Here is a 16,169-nt window from a genome sequence, read left to right on the forward strand (position 1 = left end):
TTATAAGAAAAATCAATACATTTATCATTCATAATAATATTAACTAAATTATCTAAAAATATTATAATCGATATTGCATAAAACTTGATTTACACTAGTCATTTGACAAAAATTATAAAGCTGTAGTCTGTTATCAAACCTCTAGTGTATGAAATGATATATCTATTCAATTAACAATATCGTTGAATAATGATAAAAATATAAAGTTTTTATCAAATCATGGTTTACATTTGAAATACGTAATAAAGTATATAATATAGAAATACAACAATCCCATTAAAATGACTATGGTTATAAAAAATATGAATAATGAAAAATTGTAATACAAAATTAATAAGTATACAGAAATGCATATTTGAGCATTGGAGAGAAATACATCATCTATACATAATTGACGCCCCGTATGTCATATATTTGTGACATATTTTTGTTGCAGAAACATATAAATTCATACAAAATTACAAATTAACTTATACATATTAGCAGAGCTGTCCAGAAGGCCTTAACATGTGGTAAATTAATCAGTGTGTATGTATATTTTTTGTTAAATCCTTGGAAAATGTAACTGCTTTTAATTTTTCATCCAATTATCAGTAAACAATAGATTAATTTTTAATTAATTTAAATTTGATTAAGTATAAAAAATAAAATAAAAATTTTGTTGGGTGTTTAGATAACACAATTTTTACATTGTGTCAGGAACACCGGGTTACAAAATCATTAATATATAATATTTACAAGAAAATACATAAAACAAATCTTTTATATTTTAATACCTGGTCACTTGTTCAGACCTTCTGATAATACACCTAAGACATCACATAATGTAAAATTCAATAACATCAGAAAAATAGGGTTTTATACCACTAGCACAATGACTTAAGTTCTATAGAACCATAGATAAAGAGGTATATGTAGTAATTTTTTTTTAATACTCTGGAAACAGAAAAATATGGTAAACATACCTAATTGAACAGAGGTTGTGGTAAGCTCGCCACATAAGACCTAAGATTTCAATATGTTCGATAAAATTTAAGAGAATTGAATGTTATATTCATCGCAACGGTAACACATTAGAAAATACTTAAAACTTAAAGCCCTGAGAATATAACATTGTATTCTTTAGTAACAAGTTGTTGACAAACGTCTGTCTTTTATTCTGAAAATTATATATTCTAAAAATATGCGCAAATTGATATTTTGATACAACTTGTTTACTAATATAGAAGAATTAGGTATATTTATCATTTTATTTAGGAAGTTTGTAGATCTTTATATAGTCTTTAATAAAATAAGTCTGGCAGTAAACACAAATTTATACACAATTTTTTAAATTCTATGTAAATAATTTGGGTTTTGAAACTATTCTGTTATAGATATGCCTGCTAACAATATAATCTAAAAACTTCACATAAAATGCCCTACAGAATTTGAATTAATAAAAAAGATAAAGTTATAATATAAAATATCAAAGCTTGTACGTTATTCTTTCCTGGGTAATTCAATAAAACAGACCAAGAACACACGTTATCACATTTTAAGACATAGTATCAAAGTCATGCTAATATTATTCACTCTTCTTCATTATTAGCTATTTTTGATTCTATGCGTTTTTCTTTCTTATCGCTTAATCTTACCCATTATAGCACCACTATATACATTTTAGTTACATAATAACTAATATTTAGCTACAGAGATCTGCCTTTTAAGATTTGTACAAATAAAAATAAAGAGAATTATAATAAACTCATGTATTTGTTGGCCCGTAACAGCATATTAATTAAGAGTTTAAAATAAAATGTTATCACTTTTATGTACAAACAACAAGTATACTTATTTCAGATCAAAACAATGTCGTATAATATTTTTTAATTATTCACGACAAGAGAGACAAAGGAAAACTACAATCAAAGGAACATATACGTATTTCGTTGCAAATTATGAAATTTACAATAGCAGGATTTTTGTTGTTATATTTTAGATTGATTGAATTTCAATACTTATTGTTATTTTAAAATTAGAATATTTAATTACTATTAGTTTTCAAGAAATTGTTAATTTTTGTTCATACCCAATTTATGTTAAAAAATATTATACTTAATATATATTCTTAATCCACTGGATATCTTATATCGCACCATTTGAAATATCAATACACACATGTATGAAATAAAAACACAATTTTTCCTTGTTTCATTAGCACATAAGATAGAATTAAGTTTCATAATACAAAGCACAAAGTAGTTGAAAGAATAACTATAATTAAGTATAGTTTACATAGCAAATGCATAACTTATATTACAGGAGTCTGCGATAGGAGTCATGCATTTAATTAGGAAATTTTCAAAAAATATAATTGTTAATTAAAGCTTATAAATAAAAGATATATGTATTAAATTTAAACATGCTTAAATGGGGAAGAAAATAAATCCTATTAATAAGCTGAAAATTATGACTAATAATCAAATTCAGAACATTAAGCACAGTTAATAAGCATTAAAAGATTTATTTATGATATTACTTGGATGACATTCATTTTATAATGAAACTCGACCGTTATTTTTAATCTTCCGAGTAGTTATACTCTTAAATTTAAAATATTATAAAAGTAAAATTAAATCACATTTAATCTATGCTAAATTGTCGTTTGGGATTTATACTTACATTATGATAATTATAATAATTTCTTAATTTCATATGAATCACATACTGAAATGAGCAAAAGCTAACGATTAATTACTAAGTATAAAGCTCACTTTGTTAATAATAACGTTTGATTCGTGCATGTAATGGAATATTCGCGTAGGGTATACAATAAATCATTGTACAATACGATGGTAGCGCTCAAGTATACGGCTCGGCTGATGATAAACGGCTACTGTTGTCCGAGACATCAGAAATATCATTGTGTTGCCGACCATCGTGACATGAAAATATTGAAACGATTCAGATTTATTTCTGCTGATATTTTATAGCATCTGCGTTTTATCTATGTAAGTGCAAACTCGAGAACAGCAGGACCAATTCTGCAAACTTTTTTTAGAATATTCGTTGTAGTCCGAGGAAAGATCTTATGAAGAAAAAAAAATTGGAAAAATTGTTCAAAAAAAAGGTGAAATCTCATTTTTAAAGTGTCAGCTTTTGACAGAACGACGATTGTTGGGATAAGTAGTTTGAAATAAATGTATTTATTAATTACACAGAATATATATTCACTAAGATATTTTTACGTAAATTGACAATAAAATATGGCGGTTTAAGTTATGCCCGTGTAATTAAACTAACTGTTACAATATGGCGATCTTCTGTTAAAGTTTTTCAATTTAATTTATTGTGTAAAATATTATCAGAAAACATTTTTAATACTTTAAAGTTTTTGTTTATGCTTTTCTAATATCAATTATAAAAAAAACAGAATAAAATCAATTTACTTAATAGTTAAATTGTAAAAAAATGTTTATTAATACTTATTTTTTACGTATGTTACGTCAAAATTTAGAAAATTTCACGAGTTTTCGACGATTATTTAGCGATAAAATATCTCGAGTAATATGTTTCACAAAGTTTCAATAAATATATTTCACAAAGTAGAAAAGAAAGAAAGATTACGTAATTTTTCTGAAATCTTCCCTTTGACAGGAAATCCAAACGTCGTGATTTTTAACAAGGTGGGCTTTTAACGTTCTATAATCATAATAATCAGTTTTTCTGTTGAAATAATTAAGATTGAAATACAATAAAATTGTACAAATTGGTCTTTTCGTTTATAAATAATGTTACAAATCTCTAATCTCAGTTGTCACCAAATACTGTGACGTCAAATATGTCAGTAACCTGCTGCATACTATAAGACAATTTTAATATTACTGATATTTAGTCTCATATAATTATGGCATGTAGATTTTTGTTATAAAATTCGATTACTACATTTTAAATTAATTAAAAAAATATACCTATTTTAAAACAGGACAGGAATCCATCATGTATTGCTTTGAAAGGTATATTAATATAATAATTTACTAATAACATATTCATATTTGTTCACATTTAGGAGGACTGAAATTGTTTCTTAATATTTATAATAATAGAATGTACTTCAACTTATGTCAGACATTCACAATGTTGTAAAATAGTAATACATAGTTACGTAGTTGGATATTGACTGATTTAAAATTATTTACAATTTAAAATTACAACTGGTTTACAATATAAATATACGCGATTCAATATCCAAAATGAAGAATATTTTACCGTAGAAAAATAGAAAAGGAATGAGGTCAACGCATACTGGTTGTGTTACAACGCATGTGTTTGCCACAAATCATTAAAAAAATCTCTTGTTCTTACTTACACCTTATTTAATGTCATACAGATTACCCACGGAGTAATCCGTCTTATATTAACTGAGTGAAATCAAACGCATTAGCATCCTTTTAAAGAAGTATCCTTTGAATGTAATTGAACAATTTTTCTCAAGAAACAAACATAAATTTGAGCATTTCATATTAAAGCAATACATTGGTAGAACAGTACTTTAAAAGGACTCTTAGTGATATGGATTTCATTCGGGTCTTTTCTATTTTCAACAGTACAACTATCTTCTTATTGTTCATGTGCTCTACAAAAATAAAAAGTAAAACAAGTAATAAACAGTAATGAGTATTATCCGTGGCTAACTTAAATTATGGTAATAAAATTAAAAGGTAATGGACAGTATAAAGAAATCTTATAACTATATATAATAGATTGGATATTGATACGCGTATATGACTGTAAATGCATATGGCAGTGTGCTACGTGTTTGGCCTCATTACGTTCATAATATGAACATGACCAGAGTTATCGACAGTTACAAAGCAAGAGAATTGTTCGTTGTGACATAATTGTTCAGCATTCATACCAGTCAGTTTGATGCACGCCAGTATTTCTTCCCGTTTGGATCCTTGCTTGCACCTAAAAAATTGCACGTGTGTATTCAGAAATTATCTACAAATATTTAATGATTTTAACACTTAAAATTTTGTTCATTTAAATAAATCTATGAAGATCCTAGTAAGATTTGAGTTCATAGAAGCAATATTTTATACAAGGAACAAACATCAGGATATCACGAAATTTCATTTAATTAAAAAAATATGATTTTGGTCAGGTGCATGAAATGGGAGTAGATTTTCATCACACACTTTCGTTTTTAATAAAAATTGAAGTATATTTAGTAAGTATATTTTGGTTCATAATTAATACTAAACCAACCAAAATACAGACTTAAATATTGTGTAATAAGGTTAAGTGTCAATCTATCTATATACTTACGTTTTACTTTTCCATATAGATCTCCAACAATCGTGAGCTCCAAATGAGCCATTCCCAAAAAATATGTTGTTTGGACTACTGATTTCATTACTGACAGGTGATGATATATTTCTGTTATCTAGTGGGCTCACCATGGGCGACATAATATTCGTGTTACTGCAATAAATTTAAAAGATTTTAAAATAACATTTATAGTCTCTATAATAATAAAATTAATAATAAGACTTGTGAAACGTATTCATGTATAATAAAAAATATAAGTCGAAAAAATCATTTCAATGCATACTCAGAAAAATAGGATAGTTTCAACAAAGTCCTATAATAAATTTATAAAAAATAAATATAATACAATTTTTTTTTATAAATGGCAGAACAAACATAAGAATTGTTATTTGTATGTAAATAGATACTATAATACATCGAAAATAATAATAATAACTTGCTAATATTATTTAAAGCATTTACCTGATGTATGTCCTCTTAGGATTTTTCAATACACGGGAAATATTCCACCACACAATCTCTGTAGCCATGGTGGCCAACACCAGGGGTGGTTCATGGTCCTCGGTATGTTGACTAAATGATGGCGGATGAGGGTGGTATACTGACGGTGATTGCGCCGGCGTCCGGAAGATATTATCAGGCACAGGGGAGAATGAACACCATTGCACTTTACTTTTATGATGCCTCAGTGTTGTGATTTGGCGTTTTAGGGTTACATTCCAAATCTGTAAAATATTTTAATTTGATAACACTACCGATAATATAGCTGTGTAGGTCCCGGTATAGAAGAAGCCACCCCTTCCTTTCCCGTGAGCGTCGTAAGAGGCGACTAAGGGAGCTTATGGTAGAGGGATGAAAGAAAATCATGACAATATAAAACTAGTTCTTGCTAAAATTGAATAAAATCTATTATTTGGGACTAATTTACTAATTTACCAGAGGGAGACATTGTACAAAAGTCAATTGCTTGGGTACCTCTGTCCCATTCGTGTTTCAACCGTGAAGCAGCTGTGTTTGTATGGCTGTGTTTCGGTTTGAAGGGTGGGATATGGCGTGAATTTACTGGGTACAGAGGAATAACACCTGAGTCCTCAGGAATGGCAACGCAAGGGGGGTATTATGGGCGAAACAGTATACTCTGTTATGTCTATGTCTTACTGTTATGTCATGGTACTGCTCATGTCTATAGGCGACGGTTACCACTTTCCATCAGGTGGACTGTCAGTTTATTTGCTATTCTAAGTTGTATAAAAAAAAATTAATACTTACCACTACATCGCCAGAGTGTAGCCCGAGCGCTAACTTGGTACCGTCCGCAGTTAGATCGCATGATGCAATGCGGCTATCTAGTTTAAATCGTTGTTTTAAATTCAGTCTTAATTTGTTATTTTCATCTTTCGTTAGTTGAAATATCTAAAAAAAAAGCATGTTTAAAGCATTATCTTCATATCCAGTTTCCCTACAAAAGCGGCGGTAATCGAATACATTGAAACATACATTTTAGCTATCTATCACGTGTATGGAATAGAACGAAAGTTTTTATATTCGGTATTTGTTCGTTTATATTACTTTGCTTTTATGAAAGCAAACTGGCAACCAGCCATTTTTACAAAGAAGCCCACGAAGAGTGTTTATTATGTTCAACGATTTAAGAAGAAAACAATTAATTTCTATTAGATATTTATTTTCATGTATGTACGATATCTATGGCAATTTTGAACTGAGTTTGATAACAATATTTGTTATTAATATGATTTCGAGGAGTAAAATCTATTATTGTTTTAAATACAATGAGTATACTTACATAAAATGTCATATTGTGACTATCACAACTGACTAGTATATTTTTTTGACAGGCGGCGCAGTTAGCTCGAACGTCGATGTTGCGTCCATTCAGCACACTCTCAAGCTGGAAGTCCGGGCTCCATAGCTTGATGACGGCGTTACAGTCTATGGTGACGAGTCCCTCTGCGACCCAAAAACAGTCAACTAGGGAGCTAGAGTCTGGCAGTAAACCGTTCTCCCCTGATGCACTGCCAGCATCAGATAAACTGTCGGCATGCCCGTTTTTCTTTTTTATACCTAGAACGTTAATATTGTTTAAAAAATATTGCTTATTTATACTTACGATTTATTGGAAGTGGTAAGCGTGGTTTACAATAATAGTCATGAATTATATGATGGAACTTGTAGAAAATTCAGGGATTTACAAGTTATGTATTGCTACTTCTGAGGTAAGTAAAATGTGTTTGTCTCTATACTTTAAATGTCATTGTCTATAAAATAGGGAACCATATGTTTTGTTTTATTCACGTATAATAATCCCAAAACTTATTTTTATAATTGGTCTCATGCATATAAATAGCCGACTTTCTAAAATAGTATATGTTTGGTCTCTTTTCATTTAAGAGTTTCCTCTTGTCGGTGCTACTAATTAATGCATTTGGTATTAAGTTTTATTTATATTTTTATTTAACTATATTACTTATTTATACTTCGCACGGATTCAAACAGGTATACTGTTTTTTACAAACATATATGAAACAGACCTTGTCTGGACAATTACAAATATATAAAAAAACAATTAACCAAATAACTGCAGTCGTTCTGAAATGATACGCTTAAATATATTAAAATTAATTATCTACTGCGCTTTTGTTGGTAGAACTCTTGCCACTCACTTTTATCATGATACGTCATCTATAAGTAGTCTATTTAATTAGTTTTCCTTCTAATATCCACGCGTAAATACTGGTATGAAATAAAAAAATAAAATAAAAAAACAATTATGAATATTCAGGATCTTCAATGGAAAACAAAGTAAACTGCGCATATGTTATAAAACGCTACAATTATCATTAACTACGACGCCGCATACCCACATAAACCGCAGAAAACAGGAAGTTTTAATAAAAATAAATACTAACCTTGTATATTATTCAACATTTCCTGTGAACCAAGGTGGCAGTTGCCGCGCTGCAACATCTCCGACTTCCATTTCCCGTTACACGAGTGGTACGCCATCAGGCATCGTTTCTCATCAGATACAATGAGGAGGCACGAATTCACGAAGTTCAGATACTGTACAGAACCCGTTAAGTTCATTATCACCTCAGTGTCTTTACTTCGTAGTGCATATTTGTTCACTGTACCCGATTCTAGTCCGTATATGATGTACTGATTGCACGGTGATATTTGTACGACACTGATTTTGTCGTCTGCATTGGTTACGATTTCTGTGAGTACTTTTCTACCACGCATCACCTATAACGCAGATAAAGAATGCTGTAGTAATTGTTTAAAGGGCTAAAAATTAAAACAAATTTATTAGTATTTAGTAAATAACAAATTTCTTTAATTATTAATTAATTGAATTGTCTGTTAAAAGTGGTGGAAAAGGAAGGATGCTATACTTTCTTAATGTACCATATTTAACTAAGAAAAAGTAAAATTTAATGCTTTATCAATGTATAATAAACTACGTAGGAAATTTAAATATGGTTATTACTTAGTTATATGTAAAATAATTTATGAGACAGAAACAATAAAACAAATACGTGTATACACACACAGGCACGCACGCACGTATCACGCACGCATGCACGCATGCACGCACGCACGCACGCACGCACGCGCTTACGCACGCAATTTTAATTCTTCGGATTTTGGAGGGGCGTGCCATGTTATTGTAGATAATCTATACTAATTTAAATATGAATTATACAGTTATATCAATAAGAAAGCATAAGACAACAAAACAATAGACATACCTGTATGTTATTCTTGTCATCGACAACAGCTAGCAATGGCAGGATAAAATTTTCATTATTATTACACAAGCCCTTCAAATTGAGCGGTTTAAGAGAGAATCTATCTAGGCTTAGGGTCTTATGAGCTGGTTTCTTGGTCATCTCAGATCGGTCGGCAAACGATTGGTGACGTTTGGGTGTCGTTGATAGGCTTTGAGAACTTGGCACGTGGGGTATTGTATCCTGACTGGGAGTATGCGGTGACAAAGTATTCACGAAGCTCACCGCAAATTTCTTTGTAAACCGCACTTTGCTGAAAGGAATAGTATAAAATGAATATATTTAAAAAAATATCTATTGTTAATAAAATACATAAAAAATACAGCCAGTAAAACACAATAAAAAAAAAAATTCTTACCAAACTTGTTGCCTCTTCTGCGATACATAAGCGGCATCCAGGAACCATATTTTTGCTGAATTCTCTTCAGTACCCGTTCCGGTTAATAGAACATCTAAACCTGGAACAAAATCGTCGCCGCCCGGTATCTCGCTCACTGCCATAGATATGACATTGCTGGAAAAGTACAATTGATGCAGAATAATTTATTAACACATAATTATAACAACCCATAACTGCCTTAACTACTACAACAGTCTATAACTACTATAGGGTCTGCTTATAAGAGGATGATATAAGATTGTTATTACTACGCTGACCAGGTGGATTTGTATAGGGTTTTTTGTTTTTTTTTTTTTTCACATTTTTTCACTAGTTTATTGTGCTTTACTATCCTAGTTGTAACTTTAACATTTTAGGAATGAAAAGCAATAGTGTCTCATTGTAACCTTATTAATGATCACACAGAATTTATTATTGTGTCCTAACTTATATCCGCGACTTCGTCTGCGTGACCAGGATATTGCCACTGGCAGAGACAAAAAATAGCCTATGTCCTTCTCCGTCTTATATATTACGTTTTTACTAAATTTTATAGTTTGCTAAAGCCATTGAGGCGCTAAGAGATAATAAAACAAATCCAATTTCACATTTATGATATTAGTAAGTACTACATAAGTGGGATTTTTCAAAAATAGGGGTAAAAAGGTTTCCAGGGACGGTAATGCGCGCTTAATCCCCTTGATATTGCAGGCGTTCATAGGCTACGGTAACCGCTTACCATCAAGTGGGAATAAGTGGTATAAAAAAAACATTTTTGTTTAACAGTTAATGTGATATAAAGATTAATATATTATAAAGAACTCACCCACGCCTATTCTCTATGTCGAATGTGTGAGAATTTGTTTTCAAATCCACACAGATCACTCTGCGGTCGCAGGTAGATACAAATAACAATGTTCCAGTCTTGTTCACAGCCAACGATAAAAACTTCAAATTTTCTTTAACATCATCACAACTTATAACTTTTTCACTGCTGCAAACATACTTATTCTGGTACGAAGAAGAGTTGATTTTGAAGTTGTGTTGGATTACTTCTTTCTCTTTGAGTGTGATAATTTTGTTGCTTGCTATACCTAAAAAATTGGGTCATTTTTTTTAATTTATATATACAATACTTAATGTACGTGTTATGAGACAACTTCAAGCGTTTATAACCTAATAAAGATTTATAGAATTTTTTTTAATGATTTGAAATACTAACTACTATTGCAAAAAAAAAAATGTAAAAAAAGGTATATAAAATAACATGTGAAATATAGCGATAAATTTAGATTTTGGTTTTCTCATTTCTATTACTAAGATGATACTTGTTTAAATCTTTTGCAAAATTTCTATGTTCTTCTTCAATTCAGCATGCAATTGAACTATTTGTAAATAACAAAACCATAAATCCTTACCAGGAACAATCAGGACATCAATAATGGAGCCAGTTTCTATGAAAGACATAACAATCTCTCTCGTGACACTGTCTATGATCACAACACTATGTTTTTCATTGTTGCATACGCCAGCTATGATGAGTCGGTCATTATTGCACAATGTGCAACATAATATTTCACTGTTCTTATCCAAATTGTCTATGACATTTAATATTTCACCGTCAATACGGTACAGTGTGATTGTCTTCAATGTGTGAGCAATCAAAATTTCATTGTAGTTGGCCCATCTACAGTTTAGATGCGGCCTCATTTTCGGATTGATTTTGATGCTATTGGGACAATTGGATGTCTCTTCAAATTCTGTCAAAAAATATTTGTATATATATATATATATATATATATATATATATATATATATATATATATATATATATATATATATATATATACACATATTTGTAAATTACATAGAATAAGTTATAAATATAGTGAGCAAGTAAAAGTAACTACATCATCACTTTCCATCAGGTGAGATTGTGATCAATCGCGGAACCCTTTGAATAGTTAAAAAATAATTACAATAAATTACTTATATTGTTTAAAAAAAAGGTAATTTATAAAATCCAACCACACCCATTGAAAATAAACTTTTATATAACAATATAATTTGTGATTTCATATTCTCGCTCGTTAGTAAAATTATCATAAACATAACTGTACATGTGTATTATACGAGGTTTGTCCGGAAAGTACGTATAAAAGTTTTTTAAAAATTTTATTTTACAATTATTCAGGTAAATCAATTTTATCCCCTTCAAAGTACTCCCCCTGTGACATAATGCACTTGTGCCAACGCCGTTTCCACTGTGAGAAGGCTCCTTGAAAGTCCTCTGGTTGTAGGTTTCTCAGCTGCCCCGTCGTAGCTTTTTTTATCTCATTTATATCCCCCAAATGCCGCCCCCGAAGTACCAATTTGGTTTTTGGGAACAAGAAGAAGTCACACGGGGCCAAATCCGGCGAATAGGGGGGGTGTTCGGTCACCGTAATGGAATTTTTACTCAAAAACTCACGGACAACAAGAGAGGTGTGGGCAGGGGCATTGTCGTGGTGAAGAATCCAACGCCCCTCTCGCGCCAATTCTGGACGAACTCGTGCCACACGAGCTTTGAGGCGTCTGAGCACATCGACGTAGAATTTTCCATCAACTGTCTGGCCTGGAGGGACGAATTCTTGATGGACAATCCCCCGAACATCGAAAAAAACAATCAACATTGTCTTGACATTTGAGCGGGATTTTCTTGATTTTTTTGTTCGTGGTTCCCCGGATGTCTTCCACTCTTTGCTTTCACGGCCATTCTTGCCGAGTTTCGAGAGAAACTTGATTACGACGCGCTGCTCTTCAACGGAAGCGGGCTCCATGCCGACGGGGTTTCGTTAAGAGGTAACTTCACAGATGGCGGACAAGCCAGTTCGCACCGCACGGCGGTCAGACCAGAACTGAAGCATTGTTAGGGACATAAGGAAGGGGTCCTGCGCTTACCTGGCCTCCCCACTCCTCTTTCTCGCATTCCAGAACACTTTTATACGAACTTTCCGGACAGACCTCGTATATTTAATTTAATTTATTTATATTCTGATTCGATACATATAGCACGATTCAAGTATACATATAGATCTTACACAATGTGATGGCTTAACAACTAGAACATATTAAATCTTAAGATCAGACCAGAAAAATAAAAAAGTACACTAGTTATTCTGTGAAACAAATAAGTGACAATAGCCACCTAGCAAAGTTAGTTTTTTACATCAAAATAGACAGTACAAAATGAAATGAAATGTATCTACTTTGTAACACCAACGCCAAGTAATGTGAGGGTAGTTTAGGCAACGAAAAAGGTTTTGTTATATTATAGTTATAGTCAGTCAAATATTATGAACAAATATTTTATAGTATTAATACCTTCTTCAATGACAGTTTCGTTGTCCTCTTGCTCGACATGATCTATATACCACAGTGTGATTACACCATCTAATGACAAAGTGGCAACCTTTGTAGGTCTTATGGGACATGCACCAACCCATTTTATGGGAGATGTGCCAGTCACTAGTTCCCTCTTTAATTTACTAGTTTGACAGTGGAACATCTGAAAAACGTGTTTATTTATTGTTAAGAAATAAAAAACATGCGATTATAAAATGCAATAAAATAAATTCACACTGTCAGTAATATTTTTATTACAATTCTTACGAGAATTTCATAGGTATGAGGAATTGGGACTAAAAAGTGTAATTATATTTAATTAAGTTTCAGATTAATTTTTTTTTTAATTTAAAATAGGACCGTAATGCTAATTGTATTAAGGTTATTTTTTTTTATCCAAATGCTTACGGATTAAGGATTTTTTTTTATCTAAAACGCAGTTCAGTATTATTATGTAGAAATATACATGTAAGAATATTAATTTTTTTTCATATATAGTTTTTCACTTTTGTAATATTTAGTGAGTTTTTTTATTATTTGTGAAAATATTAGTTCCGGTATTTTAATTACCTTTATCACTCCTGATTTAGTTCCAATAAGTACAAAATCTCCTAAGAAACAACCGGATGTGATATTTTCTTTTACATCAATTGTAGAGTGCATGATTTCTTCCACATTTTGTTCATGACTAAAAGAAATGAAATAAAGATGTATAAAAATAAAACATAGATAAATTATAAGTATTTAATATAATTGAAGGTAAAGTTTAAATCGTAAAAAATGTATCAAAATGAATGCTACATGATATGTGAGAATAAAGTGGCATTTGTCAACTATGAATATATGATTTTTAGAGTTCGATTTACATATAGATTTGTTACGATTTAAATACAAGAAGCCTATAACGTGGAGATTGCAAATTGAATCCAATATTGAAACAAATTTTGAACTCTTATGACGTTTTGCCTTGACTCTCTCTCTTACTCTAGAGTCGAAGTATTTGAGAAGAGAATAGTAGCTAATAAAAAGAATGCTACACGATAACGAGCTATCTTCCATCTCGCTTACACTTAGCAGTGATATCGAGACAGCGAAATGTATTATAAAATCACAATTGTTGTTGTCAACTCTGTGAACAACATGCATATTCCATTTGGTTTTAAGCTTCTTGTTTAATAAATAAACAGCAAGTAAACAAAGAAACAACATAAACAACAGTAAAGACGACAAAAACAAAATTTAAGATGATCATGAAAAATAATAGTGTTAACTACATGCAACCATTTACCCCACATAATTCAGCGGTTTGCGTGTATAGAGAGCAAATATTAATTGAATCGTGATTTTGAAAATAATGCATGATGATTGATCTTTATCGCAGCTGTGCAAGTAATAGAACACTTTCCTTTAATTACGGATTTTGTAATTACATTGAACAAAACCCCTTTATAATGTTTTAAGAGTTTATACTACAATATTGTGTAATTCGTTAAAATTCAAATACAAGTATTCCAATAGCAAATTAAATAGCTAAATAGTCAAAGATATTTTTATTAAACTGTCGCAAACATATTGGAATTGGATGGTACAAAGTATTTGGAAATATCACAAAAATGTGTGAATTCTTTGTCATAAATCAAGCAAATAATAAAATCTTTTTGTTCTTAAAATAAAAATTTTAGGGTTTCATAAGCCGCTTATTGAAACAATTGTTCAGAAATATTTAAAAATGTATATTTAATATATGACAGTTACAGACTTCGGTACGAACATTAAGTATCCAATTCGGATATAATGCCAAAACACTCTTATTCTGGAGTGTATTTTAATATGGTCATACGTATTAAACATTTACTTATTAAAGCCAATATAAAATACTAATTTATCTTACTATCTATCTACCAGTGTGAAGGTGGGGCAGTAGTTTTAGATAAAGAGGGTAACAAGGAAGTTTAAGTAACAATCATTTTACCAACCAATTTATTATGTTGAATCAATTTCGTATTTTGAAATATACTTAATTATAATTGTTACAGGTAAATGGAAATCATGGAAAATTACGATACTCAAATAATGGTATATATATATATATATATATATATATATATATTATTCTACACCTATTCTTCTTGAAAATATTGTTGATAAATTCTACAATATATTCAATTATATGTAATTTTAATCAACTTGAGTGAAATGAGATACTTAAAAGTTTTTGTTTAGTATAAATGGAAATTTCAATCAACCTTTTAAGTTACTAAATATTTTTAACAGACATTAGGTTCATAATATGAAGTTATTTGGGATTACTGAGCGGACACCATTTTCATACAGATTTCTATCGCAAAACGTTAATACCTCCATACCACACAACGGTACCATATAAGTTAATAAAAATATTGTTTTTATTTGATGTACTTTACATGAACAGTTTACATTAATAAAATTTCTCAAGTGCGAGTAAAACTTCATAAATAAAAAATGGTCCATCCAAGACTGTTAATGATGTGTTAGGCATAATAATAATAAGAACTTAAAAACAGTTGATGTTGACATTTAATTAATTCCGAATTGGACAAATGTCATAATGCCGTATCGGTTGTTTAGGAAAATTTTAATATAATAAGAAAGCTATATTTTATTATACTTATTTAATAGTGAAGCATTTGAATTTTGTTATGCGCCTAGTATAAAAAGAAAAAAAAAAAACATACAAATACCTACACATAAGACAATAGACTACGACAATGAAAATGACATAGACCAAATATGAGAATGATTTGTTTAATTTCCCCTTACACCTGACAGTTTTGGTGTGCACTCAATGATTGTAACCCTCACCATTGTTTGTTCCACAAAATATACTGACCACTTCTTGACAAAACATTGAACAACCCCGCCATTCTCGTCATACGTTTCGTAACGCACAATGTGGTCCCTACGTAGAGACATTATATTAATAAGACTTTTTTTGTCCCTTTACGATGTAATGAACAAAAAACCGGATATCTAAAATTTTAAGGATCATTGTATGCTATGCCGGGTACACACACACACTCCCCGTAAGCGTCTAGGGTTCACCAAATGATAGGCGAAATTATTGGCAAGTGGACACCAATGATAAACTCAATTAGAGTTAAACATTGTTGTTTATATGTGTGCCTTTGTTATTTTGATGGTTGTTGTAGCAAAAATGGTGTGTATACCCAGCATTATATTTAAATTCAAACTTTAGCCAATTTGTCTATAATTTATTATATATAAGATTAGTGTTTAGGTAC

General features: G+C 30.5%; 1 protein-coding gene across 5 annotated transcripts in view; it reads right to left on the reverse strand.

Moving 5' to 3' along the window:
- LOC113509900 (uncharacterized) overlaps positions 1-16,169 on the reverse strand; it is a 42,142-nt gene continuing 25,973 nt past the window's right edge. For 4 of the 5 annotated variants that reach the window (XM_052899249.1, XM_052899245.1, XM_052899246.1 and 1 more), the window contains exons 9-21: positions 15,758-15,826; positions 13,459-13,576; positions 12,868-13,051; positions 10,923-11,264; positions 10,331-10,598; positions 9,484-9,639; positions 9,087-9,378; positions 8,244-8,580; positions 7,121-7,398; positions 6,586-6,729; positions 5,779-6,041; positions 5,314-5,469; positions 1-4,953 (exon numbers count right to left, since the gene is read on the reverse strand). In XM_052899249.1, coding sequence (XP_052755209.1) covers positions 4,794-4,953; positions 5,314-5,469; positions 5,779-6,041; positions 6,586-6,729; positions 7,121-7,398; positions 8,244-8,580; positions 9,087-9,378; positions 9,484-9,639; positions 10,331-10,598; positions 10,923-11,264; positions 12,868-13,051; positions 13,459-13,576; positions 15,758-15,826 — 2,767 coding nt within the window. In that variant the 3' untranslated portion in view covers positions 1-4,793. The remainder of the gene's footprint in view (positions 4,954-5,313; positions 5,470-5,778; positions 6,042-6,585; positions 6,730-7,120; positions 7,399-8,243; positions 8,581-9,086; positions 9,379-9,483; positions 9,640-10,330; positions 10,599-10,922; positions 11,265-12,867; positions 13,052-13,458; positions 13,577-15,757; positions 15,827-16,169) is intronic. The other variant, XM_052899250.1, reaches the window with a different exon arrangement.

Source organism: Galleria mellonella, unplaced genomic scaffold (assembly GCF_026898425.1).
Source record: "Galleria mellonella isolate WM207_F2 unplaced genomic scaffold, CSIRO_AGI_GalMel_v1 utg57, whole genome shotgun sequence".
In the NCBI taxonomy this organism is placed as follows: domain Eukaryota; kingdom Metazoa; phylum Arthropoda; class Insecta; order Lepidoptera; family Pyralidae; genus Galleria; species Galleria mellonella.